We start from the raw sequence: 27,525 nt of genomic DNA on the forward strand, positions 1-27,525 counted from the left end.
TTGGTTATTGGTGTGACTGATACACGCTGGGAGCAGTGGTGTTCCTGATTCTTGATGGGGTGAAATAAATTAAAGGTCCAGAGTTGACACGTGTTGGAGAAGAGGCTGTGCATAACCTATTAGACTTGTCCTTTCCCCAGGTCTGAGGAGGTCTCCTAACGTCCCAGAGAGGTGGGGTTTCCTTACTTTTACTGAGGATGTGCTGGCTGCTGTGTTACTCCTGTTCCACCCACTCTGGGACAGCCTGCCAAGTGATGACCTGTCACACTATGAAGACGAGGAGGTGGATCAGACAAAAGAAACTGAGAGGAAAAGAAGCAAAAAGCCGGGGATAATTAATGGCTGACATTCCAAAAACACTTCTATAGGGTACAATAACACTGCCAAATACACGTTATCCAAGAGTTTTAACACAATTTATTTTATGCTTAAATAATCAACTAGATCATCCAGTGTTTGTTGTTTTCATACATATGTAATTAGAGCTATTATCAATGAATGCTGTTTCCATATGAATATAATCAACAAATCAAAGTATTTCACCAAAACCCAAATAAAAATGCCCTTTAAAACACAGCAGCCTTAACAACCTAATATTACACTGCTAGGATGATTACAGATGATTGGCTTACTGAAAGATTCTACATCTTATAGCCAGTACACAATACAGTAATAATTTTACAGCGTGCTGCCAGTCTATTAGCTAGTAATTTCTCTTCAGTTCATTTAAAAATATCCCAAACTTGTGCCCATCAGAGCACCAACCCACTTCTAAAGCTGCAAGCATTACCCCCATTATAAAGCGAGAACAGATAGCACCCCCCTCCCCATAATGCAACTACTGTATATGTTATGGTTTTTAGGTCATTTCATTGAAAAATTGGCAACAGCAACAAATATTAGATGAAGGGCTTTGTGTTTACAGATAAAATCTTATTTTTCATGTTGCAGTATAGTGTTTGCAAAACTGGAAAAGATTTAATCAAAATAAGGTGAAACACATGCATCAAAATATTAGTACTCTGAAGAAAAATTTTCACAGAACTACAGAATTCCTCATTTTGGGAATCATTTAAATTTGCAGCAGATTTTAAAGATTTTTTTAAAATCAAGCTAGCGTTTTTGCATATACAAACATTATAATTGCTAATATACAAGAATCTGTGAAGATACACCCAGAATATCCCTGTAGGTGTAGCCACTTGAGACACCTAGCCTGCTCAATGCATTCGCAGTATTCTGTTTGTGATTGAAAAGGCAGTGCCTTATCAACATTTATTCTATTTGTTAGAATTTATACAGTGTTATTTATTTACAGCAAAACTATTGATGTTTAAAAAAGAAACAAACAGTGTTTTATACCCTGACAGTTTGGGTCCAAGAAAAATAAGGCGAGCTGTTGTGGATTTTAGTAATTTTAGTGTCTTTCCATGGTTTAACCATTTCGTCTTCATACATCCCCTCTGGCCACAGGAATTTATTTATTTTGTGATGACATCAAACTGCTTGAAATAAGCTGTTAACAGCATGGCATCTTGTATATACACTGCATTGTTAACTGTGCACTCTCCAATCCTGTGAATGAAAGTGAATTTCCATGCTCTGTAAATTGGCTCATGCTAAATTAATTTTTTTTGTTTTGTTTTGTTTTTGTTTTTGCATAAAAACCATGCGGTTAATGTGTGGAAGCAGCAAACACACGCACACTTTTATAGGTGAATGTTTAATTCCTGTTGATTTTTCTTCCAGAATACTGGCAGTAAAAGCACACAGTCCTACGGAAAGAAAAGAGAGCACAAAGTCATTTCAGAATATCTCAGAATCAATTTCATGCCTTTCCCTGACTAAACAAAATAGTTCTAATTGGCATTATGGGATTCTGTAATGGGATAAATCATACTGTTTCTAGGTATGTAATGAAATTAGTTGAGCTCCCAGCATGAAGGGAAAATGCATCCACAGACATCCACGTTGCTCATGAACTGATTTACAAATATGTTTGCTAGACACTGCGTTTCATCACCCCAGACAAAGTAACAGCTCTTCGGAAAGGATTACAAGAAATCTGTACTCTGTAATGGGAGAAATAGCATTCATTATCTCCAGGAGCCGCTTCTTTCTCAACCCACTTTCGTTTTTTGTCTCCAACCATCCACAGTGGTCTAAAACCTGCGCTCCTTGGACATCCACCTCTCTCAGCTGCTTGGGGAATGGGACCAAAAGAGCCAGGAATGTGGAAGCAAGCCTTTATGAAGGACAGTTCATGAAGGACAGAGCAAGGAAGGGCTGCCTAATCCATCTTCCACCTGGCTCCATGAGTGGCACAGAGGAGACAGAGGGTCCAACCCCTGTTCTCCTGCCCATCCCAAAATGATCATGCAGCCAGCACGTAACGACAAGTTTGTTAAATCCATCGCGTGACAGTGACGTCTTTCAGTACGGACGCACGAAGCAGAAACAAAACACTGGTGAATGGGAGCTGCAAGACCTGCGAGCTCCCCAGCACCTGGGTGCTGGGAAGGCTGTTTGTGAGTGTGGCTTGTGCAGTGCCTGCGGGATTCAGGCTGGCATGGACATGCCTGTTTACTAATCAGGTCACAGGTCCACGCGCATTCCCTGGGAGTGCTTGCGCTCTCCTATGCTGAAACAATGTGTCCTTGCCCACATCTACGCTGACATAGATCTATTCCGCAGCTGAAAGCTGTCTGTTCACAATGCAGCAGCAGCCAGGCCAGCTCGCACAGTACTGGGCGGAAACCTGTCCCGTAGCCCTGCAGAGCTTCATGCAAAAAAAAATCGTGGCTTTTCCTTTCAACCCATATTTTGCAATGGGTTTTTTTGCAATGGTCACAAAGCAATTTTTACAGCAAAATCTAGCAAAAAATGTTCACCCCCCCCCCAAACATTTAAAGGAAAAGCAACACCTCTGTTCCCCATATATATATATATATATATATATAAATATATTTATTTCTTGTCTTTTGGGACCAAGAAACCAACTGGTTTTCTATCAGAATCCTTGGTCTCTGAGAACATAACCTCTTCTATATTCAGATGGAATGTCTTCAACAGACACTTCAGACACTTGACTGAGCTAACAATTATTTAATACACCTTTGCTCATGACCTCTTATCAAAGCTTGGACCACAAAGACTCGTCTTACATGACAAAGTTCTCCCTGAGCAAGGGCTCATCTAAGGAAGGCTCTGACTTTCTGAGGGGCTCTACAAGGGCAAAATTGCCTCCTAGAAAGCACAAAAGAAATGCATCAGCAGCCATGGGAGCACATCTGCTTCTGAGGAAGTCAGACTCTGGCTTTCTCAAGGTCAGAATGTGTTTCATACATTAGGCAAAGACTGCTTTATTAATGACATTTTATTTTAAAATATCTGCCCTCCCTTATTCCAAATATGTGCTGCATCACACTTGTAGGCTGGCAGGCTCTTCATCTGCACCACTTAAGGAGTTCAATGCCCATCCTGCCTTCAGTGCCTTCAAATTCACACATTTCCACTGGTTTCCCCCTGCAGATCCACAGTGGCTCTGGGTGCACAGAGGTAACTGCCCAACAGATCTCATCTTAGCTTTAAGCATGTAGATAGCATTCAGATAGAAAGGAAAACTCCAAATTTCAAAAGAGAAGCATGGGAGCTAACTTGGGACACAATTTCATACAAGCAATGCTGTCCCTTTGGCTTGCTTTCCTCTAGTATCCCCAAGCTCCATGAAGGAGGAAGGCCTGCCCTTTCAAAACATTAAATATTTTATGAGTATATTCAGCAGCAAACCATGTGAAGTGGTATTATTCTATTAGCACATGTGGGAGGGCTCTCAATAAAAGCAGGAATTCAGTGGTTGTGCTCGACTGACCCAGCAGGTGCTATGAGTGGCTAAAAGCACACTGAAAGCAAGCCAGTCACTTTACGGTGCTTGCTCTGGAGGGCTTGATCCCATAAAGCTCTCTGCAAGATCCCACACATCGAGTCCCTGTGGTCTCATTATTCACATGCTCAGAAAACTGGTACGGCCAGGTGGCTTTAGGGGGCCATATTACAGCACTTGGAAGGGACTAAGGACACCCTGTTCTTTACTTCCACATCACTATTTGTTATGTTTTACAGGCCCTGTTTATTCTGTTCTTTAACCCTACAAATAATCCCTATACCAGATATATAGGAAAATGATAAAACAAACTCCCATTTCCCCAAATCCTCCTCTGGCCGTTTCCTAAAAGCCACCAAAGCTAAGAGAAATTCTGAGTGGAAAAAAGACACAAGGTAAATACACTGTGTGATTACAGCTATAGACAAAGCAGCCTCTTGCTTCACATGCTCTGGCACACCGTTACAGAGCAAGTGCAAGCCACATTGCACCTGATTGTGAGGTAAGACTTCACTGCGAGAGTGACAGAGCACTGAAACAGGTTGTCCAGAGAGGCTGTGGAGTCTCCTTCTCTGGAGATATTCAAAATCCACCTGGACGTGATCCTGGACAACCTACTCTGCATTTCCCTGCTTGGACCAGATGATCTCTAGAGGTCCCTGCCAACCTATGCTGTTCTGTGAGTCTGTGTCGGCCGGTGGCATTTGGATTTACTTTGGGGAGCCCTTATACTGTCAGCTGCTCTTTTCTTACAATCACTGAAGTTGGATCAATAAATTTTACAAGAAACATTTGGTAAGGATTATTTGTTGGCAAATATTTAGACACTTACTGGCTCTTACAAGGACACTCACTTGCATAACTGCCCGCAGATCACATGTCCAACTGTGGAAGAAGTCTTTCACTCTCAGTACATTTACTGGTATGCAGCTCTTTCACTAGTCATGTCTAAGTCCACTTTTAGGAGTAGAAAACGCTGTGGATTACAAACTCTATGTTTTGTGAAACTCCCCAAATCTTACACATGGCTCAGTTTTGCTTTGCTTTATGTTCCAACAGATAAAGCTCAGCTTCTATGCATGAACTCGAGGTCATTTTCTTCATACAGGACCGAGGACCACCTATTCAGCTTTGCAGCTTGAAAGCGATGCCAAGGTAGCAGAAAGCAAGCCACTGCACTGCTCAGGTACTAGCCCCTTCTCTATACGCAGTGCTGTGCTAGCAAAAGCTTTACAAGGGAAGAAAATTGATCAAACTGACCGTTCAGTGGTTGGCTTTCAACTTTCATGAGTAACTTTTCTTCTCCACATGTCTGACTTCTTTCTTTGTCTTAACCTTGTAAGCTTCACCCTGCTTTAAAGGAAAACATACGCATTAACACAGCCTGTGGAGAATGCTTGTAATTATAAACCTGCTTCCAAAACAGGCTCCACATTTTGCTGTAACAGGATAAGTAAAAAGCAGTTAAATCACATTAACACTTCATTTCAAAGATACACACAATCTATCTATCCACTCCGCTGAGCTGCACAAGCACAGGCCTGAAATATCATCTTCAGGTAGAAAATACAGGTCTACAATTTGGGAAAGAGCATCTGGGCTGGAGCACGCAGCCTTCGGAAGAGCCCCTGCCATCAACTACAGCTGGATTCATCACCACCTTCAAGGAAAATCACTTTCCAACCAGACCCCTGGGCCAGCCAGGGTCAGTGGACATTTTTAAGAGCATAGGCCATGTCTGCTGTTGTGATGTTTCACAAAGTCTGTGCTTTAAAGTGAGCAGGTTAGTAATGGAGTAAAGGGAAGAGGAAGAAAGCAGCAAAAAACCATCACCAAAGCAGAGCAGAAGTAAAACCATTAACAGTGACAAGCAGTGCAGGTTTTGGTGTCTCTAAAACAGCAAACCCCCAAATGAAGTTCATCTGTACTCATTAAAAATAGCTCAATAATCATCTAAAAATAAACACTCCAGTAATCACAAGCCTCATTCACATCACAGAATGCATCTGTTTATGTGTGGTTATCGGCAGAATTTACCCCTTGGCTGATCTGCATTGATGTATTTGTAACTATTTGTAGTTTTTCAGTAATCTAATCTGGTGCAGCAAAATTCTCCTTTGCTGGGCAGAATTTCTATTTTCCCTGATAAAGGGCTAAGAAAGAAGGGATTGAAATATGTTTAATTCTTTTCTATTTCTGTGCTCCCTACCGCATTTTTCTCTTCACCAGCAGAAAAAAAGAGTATTTTTCATGTTTGCTTCTTTCCAAGTCCTCAATTCTGTTTTCACTCGGACAAAAACCCATTAACCCCACTGTCAGTTTTACTGGAGACAAGAGCCCTGGCCATGCACTAGGAGCAGGGCATGAATTTCCTTGCAGCAGTTTGTCTCCAGATGTCCTGCCTGTTCCCTCCGAGGCCTCCAGGCCGCCTGCGTGCCAGGGACCACAGCGTACTTGGGATGGAGAGCAGCTCAAGGCACAGCCCAACCTCACCCACAGGGCACCCTGGAAGAGGGATGGGGTGTTCCTGCAGCCTCGCAGCCCTCCTTTCCTTTTGCAGGCACTGAAACAGGGCACAGAAGGACAAAACCCCATCTTGATGTGTGTTAGTATATGATACCGTTATGTAGATATGTTCACATCACCCTGAATCCTGCAAAGCCCCAGTCTCCAGCAAGGGGTTATTGCACACGTGAGTGAGAGGCTGGTAGGGACTGAGCTGGGGTTTACTCCTTTGGGCTGGTGAAAAAGCAACATAGCATACCTGTGGGTGTCAGGTACAAATTCTGCAAGGGCTTAACCTTACTCACAGACACTGATGAAACAGAACAGGCCCCAAACCTACATTTTAAATCTGCTGCCTGTTTTACATGAGCAGACCATAATGCTTTCATGGGGAAGGCGTTTTGCACACCGCAGAGCTCTGTGAGGCCTCCTTGAGAGATCCCTTTCCAGGAAACGCCACGAAGGTAAATCCCTGCCCCTTCGCCCCAATGCACGACTTGTCAAGAACTGCAAGCACTGCACTTTGCCAAGGCTTCTTGTTAAATGCAAACCTCCAGCCCTTTAGCAGCGCTTTCTAGCAGTCAACACAACCCTCTGCATTTACTGTTATTTCCTGGCAGTCCCCGTTCCATTACCATTTCACCAACTTTCCTCTCATGTGGGATAACAACACGTCTTACTACCTTCCGGGTGATCTGTAGGAAGCAATACATGACAAGTATCGATTTTTTTTCCTAGATTCTAAGGGGAGAAAGTATGTTAAAAGAAGTTACTTGAATGCAAAGACTCAGAGCAGCGATATAAGCCATGATTACTTTTCTTGTGATGATGTTGCCTTCTTCGTCGGTAAACTGCTCCTCTGTTACAGATTCACCAGGAATGTTTTTTGCTTCCTCACCCTAAAGAACGTGTTATAAGATTAGCAACATAACCTACAATCTGCCAAACCCACACATATTTCCACACCAATCCAAGCAACAAGCACATGCTAGCTTCAACTTTATGTAACAGATTGGTTTATGTCACACAAATAACGTGAAAGCCTTTCTGATTTAGCATGCCAATACCTGCGTATTTATTCCACAAAGTGTGTCCTTAAAACATGTAGTGAGCTTCTGGCACATTTGTCAGCTAATTCATGACATGATGCTCTCTGGACAACAAATAATCTTTCTGTTAGCCTGAGTCCTATGAGATGGAGGCACAAACTCGTGATGATAACATCTCTGAACAGCATCCATTAGCAGGAGACTTTTCGCAGCTTCTCAATACCCAGTACACACAGAAACATGTTCTAACACCAAATAAGGTGGGGAAAAATTGGGATTTTAAAGACGGCTCTGCCTATAGCTTGCTGAATGCAAGATCTTAAATGCACACAGAAGACAAAACTACTCAGCATTTGCAAAATTGGAAAAAGTAAAAGGTATCTTACGTGAAACCTTCTCTGGCACAGCATCATCTGCCAGCCTGCCGAGGAGTCTCAGCAGCCTGGTGCACGACTTACTGAAATCGCACTCCATCCACCAGTTCTCGCAGTACCCACTATTTATGGGACCAGTGTAATAAATCTCTAAGCAGTGTCCTAACTGCTGTGCTAGGACCAAATACTACAACAAGAATTGTTGCTAAAATTATAAATAAAGTCTAAGGCTAGCTGGTAGCCATGAACTTCTGTTCTAGAAGAACATTGACAACTTTACCTCACAAAGTCATGTTTCCAAATGTGGGTGCTGAAGTAAAGCACCACATTTGATGCTCCAGAAATATCCATCATCTGTGCTTATTTTGTATAAATAAAACAAATCTAACGTAGCATTTTGTTTCTGAAAACAGAAACCTGAGAAAGAAAATTGCAATCTATGCAATAATATCCAGTTCATACATGTTGGTTTCCATGCTTCCCAACAAACATTGGCTGCACTAAAATCAGTATTCTCCGACCCATAAGCACAGCCCATAAGGAAGGAAGCATTATTGACTGTGTTCATGAGATCATGGACAAATCTAGGCTCTGCCTCATCTGAAGGACAAAACCATGTTCAAAAGTCAAGACTGCAGATGACTTGCCTTTTCCCTCTGCTGAGAGCAGAGCTATAGCACTTGGAGATTAGATGGTCAGGGAACTCCCCTGTTTTTTCCCCAGAAATTTTACCTTAAAAAAAAAAAAAAAAAAAAAAACCTTAAAACTTTTCCTCTCCCCTTATCCTCAACCCACCATGGAAAAAACAGCAACTAGAAGAAGGAAGTGGAAAAATTGTTATATAAAACTTGTAAATATCAATATTACCAGCAAAATAATATTTGAAATTACATTATTAAAACTACATGTCAAAACGTCATAATGCTTTCAAGTACTAAGAAGCACCATACTTACTGTGGTCTACACACTACACAGTTATCTACATAAGCTCCCGGCACTGCTTTACAATGAACAGATATAGTGATGCCGTGTTTATTTTTTGTAACTATTTTCTCTCTAAACACAGCTTTTTTAATGTGTACATTATAACATTAGACTTGTATGTTATTTCAGAGTGCTAAAAGAAATAAACCTTCCTTTCTGTTCACAAGCAATTTTCTATAGTCAAGGTTTTTTCCCTGCTTTAGAGACATTACATCAGGCAAAAGCTACACTGAAGAGCCTGCTGCAGCTCTGCTGCCAACTGCGTCTCCAGTGAGTATCTGTCATTACTCAAAAGTGCAGAATTTCTGCTTATTTCATACTGAAAGCTGTGTTGAAATTACCACTTGATAATAAGTAATTAATCCATTTCAGACATGTTTCTTTTTCCCCTTGCTTTCATGGGGTATATAGAAACTGTAAAACTCGCCAAACTTTCATGCTTCAGGGAGCATCACGGAGAGACAGCAGTCTCCACAGCCAGGGGCACGTCACTGCCCAGGGCCACTTGGGTGAGGCCTCCCTGTCCGAGCCATGCTGGGACTGCGGGCACCGGGCCGAGGTCCCCAAGCCCAGGCAGGGTAGCACCCTCGCAAGCAGCACAGCAGAACAAATTGCTGCCGAAGCTTTGGGACAGCCCAGGCTGGGCCCACTGGACAATTCGTGCCCCAAAAGGACTCTTCCAAGGGGTTCCTGGAAGGAGAAACTAAACACCTACCTAAGGACCAATTTCACTCTGTACCCAGGATGAGGGAAGGAAGACTTGGGCCTGTCAGTGAGCAGGGCCCTAGCGGGAGCCAGCTCCTTCCTTTCTCATGAGCAAGATAGCAGAAATGAAAATGGCACAGGGCCTGCTGCTGCAGGCAGGGGCACCTATGACTGGGTACAGGTTTTGAGAACTGAAACCTGTAGGGCCTCCTAGCTGCAGTGGAACGAGGGGAAAACAGTGATTTTGGAGACAGTTTTATCAGCAGTGCAGCAGACAGGGAGCTGGCTGCACTGCTTCTTCCCTGGCCTCCCACCCATGGGCTCAGAGTCCCCAGCAGCTCCCAAGCAGTGAGGGCTTGGACAGGAGTGAGCCCTGTCCCAGATGTTCCTCTCCCTCAGTGCACAGCGGTACTGAGAGCTTCCCTCGTGCAAGTAAGGCCTCCAAACCCACTAGGATAAAAACCAGAAACAGAACACCACGGCTGGTACAGCATGGTTGCCAGACTACCTGGTACAACAGTACTGTTCGCACGTCCTGGCCCCTACTGCCACAGCAAGCAAGGTTGCTCCTTAAAACAAGTTAGTGAGAATTAGCGTGTTCAGTTTTAAAATGGAAAATGCATTGATACACTGCAAGATAAATGCAGTTTTAAAGGTATTGTGAATCTTGGTTTTTAATTAGCTATATGCTCCTTTAAGCACGGTCTAAGGATAAATGCTGTAAACACTCAGCAGCCAGTATGCATGAAATCCAGCTTTCACAATTTTCTTTCTTGTGGGTAGTTAAACAAATTGCAGGAGGGCTCACAATTGGCAGGAGGCAGATCTGATTTACTGACGTTTCTAATCCTCTGCAGCTATAAAGACGGATGTTTGCTAGAAAAAAAAAACAACTGCCTTACCCACTGGCAGTTCTACTTGTCAGACCTCAGAACAGCTTTGGGTTAGAATGGCACATTAGATGACCTTGTCAACAAAAGCTTTTTTAAACACAAAGCTGGTGCATCTGCGTCACAGCTGAAGAATAAAATTATTTCTGCAGCATCATACTTATGCGGGCTTCATTTCACCCTTGACCAGTCTAAATCACTGTCACAATACCAAGCACTTTAAAAATTCAGGGAGGAAACTTAACACAGTGATTACTGGAAGCTCAGTTATATCCCTGGGACTAAACCGTACAAAAGCTGCACTCTGCATGCCTCAGCCCCAGAACATGCCAGGAAGCTTTGCAAAGCAGAGTGCTTTAATGTCACCCAGTTCGCTGGAGTGTAGTCCTGCCAAAACCAGCTGGTATCCCCGCTGCTGCTCTCCAGGGCAGGAGAACTAAAGAGCAGCTTCTTCAAAGTCTTCTGCCAACTCCACTGATTTTCTTAACAGTTATTTGCAGATGATGGGTGTTCCCAGGGACCTCCAGATAAATGCAGGAGTTATACAGTTGGTGCTGCAGTACTGTGCCAAAGTTCACTGCAGATTTGTCAGACCTCTGGTTCTCTTTCATGTTTGTTTTGTTACTAGAGGGATAATAGTCCCTTTTATTCCTCCTATATAGCTAGTGTTGTTGTAACAGCGGAGTATAAAAGGTGCGGCTGGATGTCTGTTACCCAGAATTTAAAAAGGAATTTAAAAGCAGACGGAAATAAGCAAGATGGAAAGATCCTAAATATTTAATTTCTCCAAAGACTGGGGACAGTACTGCAACTGGAACAGGAGCTGTACAGAGCGATGAGACCTCTTCCTTTTCTGGTCTAAGCCACCAGCAAGACATAATCCTTTCAGTCTCGAGATCACATTCTTGTAATGCATAACCAGCAGCTGCACCTCTGTCTCCTTGGGATCTCAAGCTGCTGTGGCAGTAGAAACAAACATCTTTCATTAAGGTCATTTTCATTAGCGAGTTTTGCCTACTCAGAGAGACCTTGTTAATCACATGCCACGACTGTCTGCCTGAGCCTGTGCTGAGTTTGTACTTGCTTGTTTGCAGATGTATTGCTAAAGCTGTTGGGGGGGAACAACAGGCAAGCCAAGGAGACCCAAAAGGACATGGTGCCGCATACAGCAGCACAACAAGCCCAACAGTGGGAGATGGGTCATTGTTCTGATGCTTGATACAGGAGGACCATGTGCAAACAGACCTGCTAGCAGCACTCTGCAGCCTGAGTTTCACTTCCCAGGTGTGTTACTGCACTGTGGCTTGCAGCTCCCACCCTGCTGGTCTCTCCCCGGGTGTGGTGGCATTTGGGAGCAGAGCAATGCTGCAGCTGTCTGAGCTGGCAGGACTGCAGCAGGGAGGCTGCGCCCAGCTGAGCACATGGATGGGAACACTTCCATGTGCTGCATGTGGGGCACAGGCCCCTAACTGGTCTCACCTACAGGATGGCCACATTTTCACTCTCCGTAAGTAAGTCTCCTCTGAGTAATAACATGAGAGCTGCTGATATTGCTCGTTACTAACTGCTGCTCAGGATCCCTCTGTGCCATTCCTCCAGTGCAGGCTGAACCGACCCTCCACAATCAGTAATGGGGAGCTTCATGGGTAAAATGCATGGGAAGATACAAATCTATAATAAAAATCAGCAAGAAACAACAGAAGTACAATATACAAAGTAATATCGGATTTGAGTAATTCCTGCTTGGAAGTCTCTTTTGTTTTCCATTACAAAATTCTACCATAAACCTTTTGGCAAGAATCTTACCGGACAATTTTTGCCAAAAATTTGTACCCATGAAAGATTTAACAATCTTTGAAAAGGCATGAAAAATCAGACACTGATTTCTGTCATGAGTGAATAAAAGGAGCTTTGGATCAGGCTCTGAATGTGTGCATTGTGGCAGCACTCATTTTTCCCTTGTGTGCTAATTGCTCACATTCCTGCACTACCATAAAAACCCGTTGCTTTTGCAATGCTCCATCCCATCAATCCGCCAGGCGAACAGAAGAGGGAAAGGAAGCAAAACCAAAACCATCTGCATTACCTTGAGGTTAGAATATGATCCTGTTACATGTGGAAATGGGCATCAGCCCTTGCTTGTCTGGTTTTATGGTCTCAGCCCTCTGAAGTGCTAAATCTCATGGGAATGTGCTCGAGAGCACTTGACAGGACCCTGCTCTTGGACTGCTGGGAAAATACCTCCGGGAACAGAAGAGCCTTTCCACGTATTTGGGCCAGGACAGAGGGCTGAGGTAGCAGTTAAACGGAAATAATAGTGTTAGCAACAATTCAGAATAGCATTGAAATGAAAAACAAGTTAGGAAAGAAGAACAAAGGCAATGAAGCAATTCAGTCTTGACAGAAACTGTGGAGGCACATTGCAAATTCTTTTTTTCCACGGGACTCAATTTATCCTCCAGATTTAGGTGTTACAAAACTTCATCCCTGCAGGCTATGTAAGTACCTCTGTTGCTTTTAATGCAGCACGGAGGCAGTAATGAATATTAACTGCAGTACAACACTGACCCACGTGCAGCTCTGCCCGGTGGAGGCTCCAGGTGCACCATCCTCCATGTCCCTTTGCTGCTGTTGGCACAAGCCAGCAGAGCAGGCTCACGGCACAGGCACAGCACTGCCATCGAGTTCTGAAGCCTGTGTCCAGGCTTTGCAGATGTTCAAAATATTCTTTATTCCAGAGAAGACAAGCTCAACCCAGATTTCCAGGGCTGGCTCCATAACGTATAAGACAGTATAGGATATGTGCTCCCAAGGCCCAGGCATGACTCCCAGAAAGCAGCTGGGCATTTCACCACTGCTGGGAGTCGCAGGCTTGCTGCGTGGGGGAGAAGCCAGGAAGAAAACATCCCTGCACAGCCTCCAGTGCATCCATCCCATAGCAGCAATATGTTTAGTGGGGAGCATCAGGAAACATAGGAGTAGGGGGACAGCCCGATTCTCCTCTCACTACCACGCTGCACAACTGATGCTGGCTGAGCTGTGACATTTGGAGTGGGGTGCAGGGGCTGAGGGGTCAGGTGCAGCAGCTGCTCGAAGGGTGCTCAGCGCCAGCAAGCAAATACAGGAGCCTGCTGGGGGCTCCCGACCACTTCTTGTGGTCCCATGGCAGGAACATGGGGGTCATGTCCTCCCTGCAGGCTGCGAGCTTTGCTCCACATTCCTGTGTGCTGCACCCTGAGACCTCCTGCCCGAGGAGCTGGTCCTCACCCAGTGCGTGCCTTCTCTGTGACTTCAGTTCATCCAACCACTGCAGCTCCCAGGAATTTGCAAAAATTCATCAAGGTCCAGATCCCTTCCAACTTCAAAGCTTGATCCCTCTATTTCATGCCATCAATTCATGAGCTATACATGATCAACATACACCTACGGAAATGGTTGCTCCCTTATCAAACTCTTTCTCTAAAAGGCCTGGTGACTGCTGCTTTTAAAATTTTTCATGCTCCATTTTAACCCCGTCTTAAGTTGCGGGGAGGGAGAACAAAACAAGCAGCAGAACAAGCAGCAGCTACAAATCATCAGAAAATGACAGAAGTATCACAGGTACCTTCAAATCTGCCCTGGTGCAGCACAGCCACGTCCCGAACAGTGCAGGTCTGGCCGCCCCCCAGCACGCACGTCGTCCCCGAGGGCCTGGCTCCCTCTGCACGAGCTGCAGACTGCACCACTCTACACAATTGCTCTACCGTTGCTGTGTACATGCAACCCCAAATGACACCACCACATTTAAAAACAATGTTCTATGCACTTCTCTAAACCCAGTGGATATACTTAGAAAGAAAATGAAGACTGTCTTTTTCACCCTCTTTTGTACTCTGACACTTCCTGATGCCCAACCAGTGGACACTGAAACAGTTCAGACAAATTGGATGGCAAATCCCAAAAACAAGGTGACTATGCACTGCCTTTACCATTTTCAGCCCACTGATGCTTTATGTCTTACCAGCAATGCTCTTACAGTGTTCAAGGGTCTGCGATCACCCTCAGGCCACCTGCCCACATCTGAAAACAGAAACATTCCTAGTTCTTGTCATGTCTTATCTGCAGAGGAAATTACTGATGAATGGTTATACCCTTGACCTGCCCAGGTGCTTTCATTTAAGGCAGCAGGTTCTTCCTGTAAAAACGAGGTCTTGGATAAAACATTTACTTCTCTTGAGCTCATTTTTGCAATTATTGCCTAGTTCAGAATGGGAACACAACTAGCACACTGAAGAAATACAGGGTGAAGGCGGTCAGAAATGTCATTCTGCATTTTGTAAGTGTCTGTGTCTTGGAGAGATCAACAGCTGTGCATAGCAGCCTATCTGCCATCTACATTATACAAAAGGTGCAGTGCATGTGTATGTACCCTTCTCCACTAAACACACAAATAACAGCAACATAGGTAAGTGTCACTAATCATCACTGAAGTAACAATTATATCCTAGGCAAACTCAGCTATTGCTGTAATAGCACTACAGTGGCTGTTTGTCCTTTTCATGGCTTTACTACGTGATTTTCTAATAAGAATCTAATAAATCCTTTAAGTTACTGAGAATTAACATCATTTCTGATGAAGAATTATTTTCTTATGCTATATGCTCAAGGCAAACACTACCATACTATGCGACCGTACAAGAAACTACATGAGGGCAAATGCAATTATTTCTGTTTCTACCATTGTTATTAGCATATAAAGTATGTTGTGCTAGGGCATCTGTAAATAAATACACTAAATAAAGCCTACTGAAGGAGATGCAGGGCCTCTTATTAACTGCAGTAGGTTTCGAATCAGGATCACCTGCTGCTTTGGAGAGGCTTTCCAGAACACACCAGGGCCTCTGGATGACAACGTTCAGCCAGAGTACATGGCCCAGACTCTCCTATATCCCACTCCTGCACATTCCTGCTTTTTTTTTTTTTTTAACTTGTAGTTTAGATTTTTTTTAGAAAAGAAAAAAAGGAAAAAAATGTGTCAGCCATATCTGTCTGTAATTCGTTTTGCTCTGCATCAGATAAACACGCTGCATCTAGCTGCAGTCTTTAAGATGGCATGCAAAACAGTGAAGAACACAACATGCCATGCAGCACAGTAGTTTTCCAGCAGAAGACAACCATAAACCTCTGGGTTAAGCAAGGAAAGGCCACGTAGCATTTGGTTATAAAAACAAGCTGGCATGGAAAGCTAGTACCAGAGGGACTCCATTATGCCAGAACTGACATTCTCACACGGCAGTCCAAACCCACATCCATGCCAACGTCACCTCAAGACGCGAATCACAAAATACCTTCAAAATCAACCGCCGTCGATAAACTCTTGTAGTAATCCTCTGCTCCTCACCTGAGCTTGAATCACTCTGAATCTCACTGTCACTGTCACTACATTCCTAATAAATGCAGTTTTAGTACATTTGAACAGCACATTTGCAAGACACAACGTGCTACCAGAACTATAAGAAGAAAACAGAGGTTATCATGGACAACATTTTTCCTGTCTGTATTATATACATAACTCGCAGTCTTGCTCCTAAAGTATATGATGGGAGGCCTCTGTTCTTTGATATGCTGTAGAGCTTGACAAGTATACCAGGTATTGAATATTGCAGCAGCTTTTAAGCCTAAGAAAATGGTATTTGGAATGCATTTGACCTCCTACCTTTTTTTATCTTAGTAGTTAAAAACATTGTATGCAGAAAAATCTGTCATAACTGCTTGCTGTTTCCTCCTCAAAAATTAACAATTCAGACTAATTACATGGATTCACAAGGTATGGAAGTGAATTCCCTTACAAAGAAAGGCAACGGTCACACAAAGATTCAGTGGCCCACCTACCAAAGACTAAAAATTAGCATTTTGAAGACCTTCTCCATGCAAGTGGTTTTCCTACTCAGTATTTAACTATTTTTAAATGGTACTAGCTGATCTGTGAAGCACAATCATCTGTGTTTTTTAAGAAGGGAACTGGCAGAGCTCAGCTCAGGCCAGGTCAGAAGCCTGGTGCTGGGGACATGCAGCAGCTGCACGCAGGTGTCCGCTCCATCCTGGGGCCCTCCGACAGCCCTGATGCTTTCCCCTGCAAAACCCACAGAGCTCTTGGGCTCTGGGGCTGAGCAGCTGTGTGTGCACATGGCTGGCAGAGAGGGCTTTGATGGACTAGGCTCAAACAACTGTTTTCTGAACAGAGAAATTGGATAACTTTCTCTATAATAACTCAACAGCATCCCAAAAGTGACTCTAAAAACATGTGCAGTCGATATTGCTAACTGCATCTCTGTTTCTTTTTTTTGAATCTGTCCCAAGACATCCCAAACCAGAAGCACTTCTCAGAAATGATGTGTCAAGTAAGAGTAGGCATAGGTGGGCGGTGGAGAAAAAGGGCTATGTAACAAAAAGCAGTTGAGGCAGGATGACTGTACTCATCTGCAAAGTCTCCTGCTGTCCTCTGACACTAGCCAAATATATCAATACAAAAAAAAAAAAAAAAGAACAAAAAAACCCACACCCAACGCTATCCTGAACAAGTAACAGGAAGCAGAAGATTCCCAAGAGGGCACAAAGGTTTTTGGAGGAAGAGCGGTTAGTAAACAGCTTCAAGTGTTTTAGCCCTGCTGAAACTCTGACACTGGGAGTCACCGTGACCACAGGACATCACCTCGTTGGGGTAACAGAATAACTGCGCTGCATTCCTCTCATTTCCAAAGGTCACTTGAATGTGATGCTTGATCACTGATAGAGCATTACATGGTCTACACTGTCACTGCACTGCTTTTTTAAATTTTGGGGCAGTTAAGTGACATGGGATTAAGCCAACAATTCATTTCATCCTCCTCACCAGGCAGCAGCCCAGTACCTATGGACCAAGTTTATCTTCTGGTGCAGAACTGTGTGCCAAACACTGATGCAGACCCCTCCAGGCAGGTGAATGCTTACTACTTCTTAGGTGTTTCCCACATGGTCACAGAAAAAACTGCTAATTTTAGGAAGTCATTTTCTTTTGTTCCCCACTTCTTTCCACAGAAATGAATCTGCTTCTTTCAAACCTTTACCCCTTTATGGCTCATTTCTGAACAATGCCTTCCAGAGACACTACAATTGAAACTCTTTTTTCATGACAGCACACGAAGTATCTCACTATGAATTGGACTCAGAGTAATTAAACTACAGACTTCAAGAAGATTAAGTGAGAGACCCAGGTTTAGAAATCACGTTGTTTTCTGATACCAGTTGATTCAAAGACCATGTCCATAAAAAAGACTTGTTACTTGGAAGATAAGATTATCACCCTTTACCAAGAAAGCAAAAGTAGTGCAAAAAGCACACACATGAAATGCACACACTTATTCTTACCAATCCAGATCCAAAAGTGAAGACAAAACAGAAGTGGATGACAACTTATCTTCTCACTGATGGGAATCCAGAGGGGGGAGTGCACCACTGCTGCACACCCCTCAGCACGTGTTACAGTGCGCTTCTATGCTTATCCCTGTGTTTAAACTGAGCATAACATCATCAACCCAAGGTCTGCCCCAAAGCCAAATAAAGGAACTCTGATGTCTGCATTTAGCTGCCTTTGCAGCAGACTCTTACTTTTTTTTTTTTTTTTTTAAAAGTATTCAGTAATTAGTGATCATTAGGAAAGATCTTTGCTGCTTTAAGTATGTCACGAATTAACAACAAGATAATAACAATCATACACTGCATAACTGGTGAGACTGATTATGGTACTATCTAATAAAAGAATTCTTGATTGTATAATCGAAAGAATAGTTTAAAATGAAGTAATTTAAACTTGAATGATTTATTGCAGACCACCACAGCTGACATTTTTATTGTGCTACAATAAAAAAAAAGCCACATCATGTAGAAGCAAATACATCTACTAAAATGCATCACTTCCAGAAGTTATAGTCTCCTCCTGTACTACACCCAAGAAAAGACAGTATCAGTAGAGAGAGAAATGTAGAAGAAACTCAGTAATTCCCTTTTTCACAGTCACTGAGCCTAGGGATTGCCCACCAGCCCCAATCCCTACACTGGGCTATAAGCAATTCCTTGCATCAATTTTACTGTTAAGCTTCTGGGAAATAAATATATGCCATTGAGAAACCTATTAAAATTTTCGTTGTCTGAAACCAATTTAAAAATGAGATACTATAGGTAAGGATGTGCAAGCCAGGCAAGGTAGAACCAAAGGAGAGCCCCTCAACAGTATTTTAAGAACAAACCACCACCTGGAAAGGTGCTTTATACATTTGCGCATCTTTTGATTCCTCTTTGCTGGATGCACCTTGGAGTTGGAATGAATGAAGCCAGGGAACAAAATATATGGAAGAGATTAGATTTTACTCAAGATTTATTTTCCTGCACATTAACAGAGTAAAAAAAAAAAAAAAAAGAAAGAAAAGGAAAAATGCAGGGGTGTTAGGGACAACGAAGAAGATAGAGTACCTCTCTTTGCTCACCTCAATGTCACAAACAGAGATGAAAACAGTGGCATCACCTTTATGGAAGCAGCTCGAGGACAGCCGAGCGGTTTGGCACTGTCTGCACAGGTAGTACTTAGGCAGGAGGGGGGCCTGCTCCCCAGCGACACAGGACAGCAGTCACAACCTGCTCTAACCTCTTCCAAGGCTCAGGGCCCCCTTAAGAACAAGATTATGCAGCCCTGCTTGGCTCCTCTGACTGCCCCGACTACACTTTGTTCTATTTACACCGCAGAACATAAATTTCCACTAATTTCCAATTTTCTTAATTTAGTAATAAATAGAAAATGCATAAAGATAGATTAAATAAACCAAACCACACCTGGCACAATGTTACAAGTCCTATAAAAATTATGTTAAGCAATAGGGACTCCTCAAGCAGTTAATAATTACAGGACATACTGTACCTTCTGTTCAGACGTTACTGCTCCCTCCTCCTCTTGGATGCTTGCTCTTGGCTTGCCATCTTCTGAAGAACTCCAGCTCATCTTCTTCACACTGACAGGCACAGATGTTTTGTTGCCTTCTGTTGTTGGCTTGCTAGTCTCTTCCAAAGATTTCTGATATGCGGTTGATGATAACCTTTGCTCATCAGTACCAGCTGAAAGTTGGGGCTTTGTTTTCAGGGCTTCTTTGTCACTGTGTTTTCCCACATCGTTTAAAGATTCTTGGACATAGGATTTAGTTTTCATCTCAGCTGTGGATTCAGAGAGGCTTCCATTTGTTTCTGGCTTCCCTCCTTCTCCTTTGACATATGAGGTAACAGAATCCCTACATTGGTCCAAGCTACAGGGGAAAAAAAAATAGACAGCCGTTCAGTGTTTAAATCACACAACAGAAGGCAGAAGCACTGAACCCCTTTACTGAGCCTTCACTCAGCGCACACATTTCAGACAAAGTAAAATTTTTAATTCAGCGTGCAAGCGTCAATCTATTTAATAGCCTTGTCTTTGCATCACGGTATCTTTTCAGAAGCAATGAGAACATGGTGAACACTGGAATCAAGACCAAATGCTATGTGTTAATTCCCTTCCACTTAAGGGAAAAAAAGAAAAAAATAAAAAGAGAAAGAAAAATACACAAAACCTACCATTTCCCTTGTATAATCACATGAGATAAATCCCCAAGGCAATAATTCTTTAACCTGCTCTCTACCCAAGGAGGTGAACAAAGTATCTGTTACTCTGCAGTTACTAATAATTTTGGTTATTTTCCCCTCCAATTGCAGTACCTGTACTCCAAATAACTCATGCATCTTACAAAATATTAGTACTCAAGAATAATTCCTCAGTACAGTTTCAATAATATACAGAGCCAACGGCAAGAAACATTACTACGAGATAGAAAGCTCTGGCCAAAACTTTGTCTCAGATTACCTATGGACAGGTTTAACCTGCACCTCTGATGCACAGGTTTCTGTTTTATTTTGCTTACATTTCAAATAAACAGTTGGACTGTACACATGAAAATACTACAGCTATTTGCTGGCAAAACTGTTATAGAAGATAGCAAATTGAATTCATCTAGCTAGAAATTGACAGGTCATCTTCTAAGGAAGGCCTTTTACTTCTAGAAGAGATATTTTATTAATTGAACAGAGTATAGAAGGCAGAATAACAAGCATTGCTTAACATAACAACAGGAATCACAACACTAGTAGATCAAGTGCTTTATGGCCTTGATAGAAAAATCAGCTTGCTGAAATCAACGGCCATGTTCCCACTTGATTCAGTAAGAGTACCTCATGCTACCTGGAACCCTTAAACATTCTGAGTCAAAGATGCAAAGGATCTGCTGACAGAGAGAAAATCACTCTGCAGTCAGTCATTCTCTGCTGATTTACACCTCATGCAGAGCTGGCTTCTTCCATTAGTAATCATGGAAGCCAAGTTCAGAATAAAAGCAGGAGACCTTCACCCAGTGGGTACCAGTATGGCCAAACATGCCAGTACATACTGTAAATGCTGAAAACTTATGTAGGTCCAAGGGGAGGCTGCAAAGGCTCATGCAAGAGAAATACGTTGAGGATAAATATGTAGAAAGCATTCACCATCTTAGCAGGTCATTATGCTGAAAGCAAATTGACCTTGGGAAAGTAGAGGAGGGAAAAATGGAATTTTCTTCCCCAAGCATCCTCTTCAGTCACTGTTGGGAGGCAGTATATGGGACGAGATGGATTTGATGTTGTCATTCTTACCTTCCTATGACTTGCAACTCATCTCTTAAAACGTCAAGTAAATTAGCATGACATAACACACTTAAGTAAGTGTTATAAAAACAGTGACAATTTAAAAATTGGGTTATGGAAAAGTAATGACTATCTGAGGGAAGGCAGAGATATGCCATGAAAAGGGTGACTGCTAAAAAGGTACTCTAGAAATAAGAGTAATGCAGTATTAGTTTCAACTGATATACATTTCATAGCCCCACATTCCAATTCCATCTATGCCTGCTTAGATTCCTTCAAAATGGAAACACACAATTACAAAGAACGTGAAAAGCAATATTATCTAGAAAATGTAATAAAAACTAATCTTATATTACGCATGAAACCTGCTATATATACATGTTTAAAGTTAAATGCGTTTCAGGCCTGAGTTAAGCACCGCTTTTTCTTCTAAATACATATGCGTATATGTATATAAACACATACACACAGGGAACTACAGAACCACAGCCTGAGCACTGCTTCTGAAGGTGAAAGCAGCGCAGTTAGGCTCGCTTACACGCACACCTTTGTAAGCAGATTCTCACCTATCATCCAGACGATCTAGCAGGCTACCACCTATTCTGCGTCCCGACGTTGGTGGCTCAGTGACACTTGACGAGTCGGTTTGCCAACCTGTAATTGAAGACATTTCGCGTTCTGCTTGCTGAACACCTTTAAGAATTGACCATACTTTCTCTTCCGTCATCTCCTCAGACTCAGCTCCTTCTTCCAGATGAATGTCCTCAAACAGAGATTTAAACTTTTCTTCCGTCATCTCCTCATCACTACCAGACTTTTCTCTCTCAGGCTGTTCAGTCCTTATTCCTGTTTTGCTAGTCTCTTCACTCTGCTTTTGTTTAGCATCCTTTGGTATCCCGCCATAACTACCAAGATACCGCGGATAATCTTTAAGGTCCACTTCCTCCAACTGGCTCTGGCCTACAGAAATATCTTTGGGTGTTCCTTCTCTAGGCACTGAGAAATCGAGTTTGCTGTCGTCCAGAGAAGTATCTTCTTCAGTCACCACTGGCGGTGTTGCTGCTGTACCATCTACATGTCCCTGGGAGGTCACTACCACGTCACTCAGTCTACTGGGAGTTCTAAGGGGTGACTCTAGGCTAGAGGTGTCGCTAAAGAAATCGTCCTGATGGAAAGGGGTGGGCGGCACGAAGCGCAACCCAGTGGGAGTTTCCAGTTCCACTTGAATGGAGGGATAACCTAAGGAAGACAGCACATTTGGACTAACTGGGATGAAGCATGGAGCAACGAACCAGCAAATGTCAAATGATTCATGAATTACATAAAGTATGAAAACTGTGAAGATGCAGATTAAGAACAAATGCAGTTCTGATAGATTCATTTACTTTGTTCTAATTAGATGAACAAAAATGAGCATTGCCAAAATAGCTAGTACAGCAAAGCCAGTACTTTTGAGTATTTTGTAAATAGTCTGTAAAGATTTCAGCAATTGTTTTTTGCAGCCATTTGAACATTTTCAAGCTATAGCAGATTGCCTTACAAGCATGCATGGAATTAAATGTGGACAGGGGTGGCTGTCCGTTTATATCCAATCCAGTATCTTGCAGCCAAATTGTGTATATCTTTCTTTCCCAGTTTTTACTTCCTTGAATTTGGAAGTTTAATAAATAAACTTTAAAGACAGAAGCAGATCAAAACACAGGACAGCCACTTTTTTGCAAGTAGGTATTATTTTTAAAACAGGTCCACATTTTTAACATATTTATATCAAAAAGTACACAATACTAGCAATACAATGCTACTAATCTATATCTCCATTTAACCACAGAGCCACAAGAATGGAATAGTTAAAGAACAAGGAACAGAAATGGATCTCAATAAGGATAATAAAGAATAGTAGATCTAAATATGCAGCAGGATAAAAAACTAAAAAGGGAATTTAACAAAGGGATAAGAACACAAAAACACAGGGAGAGCTATATGAATATTTCAGGTACAGTAAAGCTATACAGGTGAGAGGACTGTGGTGAGTAAGGAGATCTTGGTGATCTTGGAGACTGAGGTGATCTTGGCGACATGGGTACAATCAGATACACTGATCAAATAAAGAGAGAAAAGAAAAGGAAATCGATGAAAACACAGGAAAATACAAAAGGATTAAACTGAATATAAATATAAAATGACAACAAAATCTGAAATTTTCTCCAGCAAATTATAGGTTGGGTAACCTACAAAAGGAAAAAAAAAATACATTGTGTGGGGTTAACTGGACATTGTACTGCCTGCAAAGGGAGGTGCATTTACAGGGTTGGGTTTTCTTTTTTTTCTTTTCCCTTTTTTTTTATTTCCTGAATCAGCTGAGAGAAAGGTAAAGGTGGTCTGGTCTTGGTGAGGAAAGGAAGCTTGAGGAAGGTTCAGAGAAGAGGAGAGACAGAAAGCAACTGCAGAAAAGCGTATTTTTTCATAAAAATACTGATGCTACTACTGAAAGGCGCAAGTAACATTTCAAGAGCAACTTTCTTAAAATGTCAACAGAAATTTTTTTCTGTAATGCAATGATTCAATGACCAGTAATGCTGCTCAGTAATGGAGGTACACTGAGCTTATATGTTCTGACTACAAAATAATCCTACTAAAATACAGAGAGACTAATACATATTTGAACCAATTACAAAAAGCAAAGGAAATAGAACTCAAAGAGAAAAGTCTTACTTAACAAGCTATTTATAATAAACTTGTCAAAAATGAAAGTAAAGGATGCAGCAACCCAGTGCCTGTTAACTAACATTTAAAAGACAAAACAACAACATTTAGCATCTTCAACATGATAATAAATACTAAGTATACCTACGGCAATTCTGTTTTATAAGCAGAACTCCATTTATCCTTTTAAGACCTGGCTCAAAATTAACCTGCACCATTCTGTGCTCAGTGGGTACAGCTTCCATGTGAAGATCACTGAACAGTTCTATTCATTAGTAGGCTGAAAAAGATATTCTCTCATGCAATAATAAAACATTTTCTTATTTTTCTACTGCCGCTGTACATTTGGACAATAGTGGTCCAAAAGCACAAAAATTTTGTGAAAATCTCAAAATAACTGATGTTTATTTGTCTCAGGCTGGGTAGTAAACTGCACATTAACGTATCTCACGCAACTGCTACACACTTGATTTATTTTTTCCATTTTTTTTTCTTCGGAGAATTCTGTTACTTACCTAGACAGAAATCCAAAGAAAATATATATACATGTGTGCGCATGCATGTGTGTCTATTTCCAGCAAGCTTGGAAAGCATGCAATACCAAGCACATTAAAAATATACATGGGCAAGCATCAAAACACAACTACCACAGGAGAAAAAAAATCAGGTTTTGTCAACTGACACTGAGGCTGGTAGGAACGAGCTCACTGAGGCGTGCATTTGTGGGATCCTGAGCTTATTCTCTGAGATGTTAATGTGCAACCTAAATACCATACCACGAGGAAAAACCCTTGACATGAAAACCAGTTATTCTTTAGAATTTACTTTTTCGTTTTTTTTTTTTTTTTTTAAACCATCTAGTTCATACAACATTATTGCATTATTGCCACTGAACTAAATATGACCATGGAATTCAATTACCATCAATGGGATCATGAAAAACGTTATTTTCATCTGCAAAACTTCTGGTGCCTGAAATATTTCCATAATCAAATATTGGTCCTTCCAATAGGGTCACAATATCTATTCGATTAATTTTTGTCAATACAGAAGTTAAGGCATCAGCTGAAAAACAAATAAGACATGTCAGGAAAAAAAGTTCAGCATTGCAGAACTGTGTAATTGTCTTTCTCAGTTACATTCACATTTTGCAAATTATAAGTTGCTTGCATACATATCTGTCCCAATGCCTTTGGTTCTAGCAAACTCCATTTGTCTAAGCAGACATTCTGCTGCCTACTAACTCAAGATATACACCTACTAAGATTCTCCCCTCCCCAAGTATAATCCTATTATAACACGAGAACCACAAAGAATAAGGTCAGGGAGTTCTTAAATAATATATTTACTTACTACTAAAACAAAATATCCTTTTACTGGAACATAAAGGGAATGTAAAGATCCTTGTTACCATTCTATTTTGAGGAACAGAACAGGTAGCTGTGTAGGTAATAATGCATGTAAGGGTATTCATGCAGTACATCCTGAAATCTCATTTACAATAATCCTGTGTTACAAGAACACAGTAGTACTGGAAACGACTTTTATGGTGCAAAAGATCCAAGTTGACTCAAATACCGTGTAGGGTTTTGTGGATTAGACAACTGTAACAAACACTACTGACCTAATGCAAAAATCAACCCTCTATTTCAATTTGAGCAGTTCAAGCACAGGTAAGAATAGCAGAATTTGCCCAGAAATGTGGCCTCAAAGAGATCCATTGTCCCAGTCACACCCGCCACTCCTCACAGAAGGGTATATAGTCTTGTTACAACCTGCAGTACTGTGAGACTACCTAAATTTTCCAGGCAGCCTATTTCCATGTTTCACATTCCTTGCTATTGGCAAGTTTTCCCTAATACTTCCTTTGCTGGAATTTAAGTTTCTTACTTGTCCCATCAATTATGGATGTGGAGAACAGATTATTTCTTTCTGCATATGTACTGAATAAATATGACACATCTCTGGCTTCTGGTAAAAATGTAACTAAAACTTTTTTTTTCCATTAGTGGTTTGTGAAAGAAGTTCATTTTGTTTTCTTCAATTTAACCTACTTAGAACAGGCAACATTTGGAATGGGCTATAATTTACAAACAACAGAAGTAACTGCTTGAACTTACTTGTAGCATTTTTCCCGTCTCTGGTAACCCATTTTTTTAATAACATGAAGCTTTGAGCAATAAGAGAATTTGGATTTTCTACTCGGATTTGATTTATTTCATCCACAGAAAAATTCAGTTCTCTTGCCAGTTCTATAAAGCAAAAAGAAAAAAAAAATGGAAAAAAAAAGGAAAAAAAGAAAGAAAACAACAACAAAAACACCAAACAAAGCACATATCTCTCAATTATCCTGTCAGGCTTAGAAATATTAACTTTCTTAGATCACACAGACATCAACAAAACTACCTGACATAAATGGGTATCTTAACAGATAATAATGAACATGGCATTATACACTTACACTTTAATTTCCTAAGACAGGCACAATTCTGAATTTTCAATCAGATCTCTTCGAGCTATTATTGTATTTACACCCAGTAAGACACTTAACCAGAGCAAAGTAAAGCTCCGTGGAGACCTCGTCACTGCTCACTGATAATGTGCTTGTTCTGGTGACCATCATTCGTGAGCTTGCTGTGCAGCTCAGGCACCAGCACTGTGTTCACCTATGCCCATGGAGAGTTGGCTGCTGCACCCATAAGCCCATGAAGGGCCAGCTCTGCATGTCAGTGTGTGGAGGGTACAGTGGGTGTATGACGAGGCAACCCCACATGGCACCAAGCTGCTGGGACCCCTAAAAAGCTCCAGCACTTTGGGGGATTCTCTGTCCCGAGACACAGACAGCCCTGACCCTGAGCAGATAAGATTCTCTCAACTATTTGAGTGTAACATCTTGGGAAATGACTCATTTTAACTGTTTGCTCTATCAGTTTCTGTTTGATTTATTGTGAGCCCGTAAGACAGTTCTTCACAGCTATTTCGTATTGGGCATCTTTGCCAAGTGATCTGCTGAATATTTTGGGAGGCCGAGTTCACTGCAAATTCAGGAGAAGGGAGGCCTTCTCCTGATGGGGGCCTTGCTGCAGCTTTTAGTAAAAAGACTACCTGAGAATGTAACAGCTGATTTCAATATAAAAGCAGAAAATCTTACCTGTCCAGCTAAGTCCCAGGTGATCGGCTACAATTGCCATCCTTATATCTGTCCGTTCACATGGACTCTGTGGACCTGTGATTTACAATTTCTCGATTAAAAGGGTTTTGCACAGAAAACCATAATACCGGACAATAGTTTATTATAAATAATAGCTTTAATTCAACTAAGTTGCCGGTAATTATATTGTTTACTAGAATGGTTGTGTGTCCTAATAACCTACAAAGCACATTTTTTCACCTGTGTAAAGCCAAATGTCAAACTACATGATGTCGTGTAATGAAACCAAACATGCTGACAATCTAGCCGTTAGACTGTACACAAGTTGTTCATTTACTGGTGGAAACCACCAAGACCAGATTAACATCTATTTTCTCTACTTTGACAGAACAAATTTGCTGTCACAAAAGAAAACTTTCAATTTCTGAGTTACAACAATGTCTTTGGCATGCTTCACTAGCTTTCTACAGTACAGGATTTGTTTAAAGGAAGAAAGAAGAGTATAAGACAGCACGTACAGATGACAATGACAGAATGAAAACTACGGTTAAGTCACTCCACAGGCAATCAC

At 41.7% G+C, this 27,525-nt stretch overlaps 1 protein-coding gene across 12 annotated transcripts in view; it reads right to left on the reverse strand.

Annotated features, from left to right (window-relative positions):
* Positions 1–401: 401 nt before the first annotated feature.
* Positions 402–27,525, reverse strand: part of ANK3 (ankyrin 3) — a 358,746-nt gene continuing 331,622 nt past the window's right edge. For 6 of the 12 annotated variants that reach the window (XM_040564167.1, XM_040564175.1, XM_040564174.1 and 3 more), the window contains 8 exons: positions 26,955–27,029; positions 25,924–26,055; positions 24,725–24,868; positions 21,667–22,339; positions 19,320–19,698; positions 7,204–7,287; positions 5,144–5,236; positions 402–1,775 (listed from right to left, as the gene is read on the reverse strand). In XM_040564167.1, the coding sequence (XP_040420101.1) occupies positions 5,168–5,236; positions 7,204–7,287; positions 19,320–19,698; positions 21,667–22,339; positions 24,725–24,868; positions 25,924–26,055; positions 26,955–27,029 (1,556 nt within the window). In that variant the 3' untranslated portion in view covers positions 402–1,775; positions 5,144–5,167. The remainder of the gene's footprint in view (positions 1,776–5,143; positions 5,237–7,203; positions 7,288–19,319; positions 19,699–21,666; positions 22,340–24,724; positions 24,869–25,923; positions 26,056–26,954; positions 27,030–27,525) is intronic. The other 6 variants (XM_040564176.1, XM_040564178.1, XM_040564172.1 and 3 more) reach the window with 4 other exon arrangements.

Source organism: Cygnus olor, chromosome 7 (assembly GCF_009769625.2).
Source record: "Cygnus olor isolate bCygOlo1 chromosome 7, bCygOlo1.pri.v2, whole genome shotgun sequence".
Lineage (NCBI taxonomy): Eukaryota > Metazoa > Chordata > Aves > Anseriformes > Anatidae > Cygnus > Cygnus olor.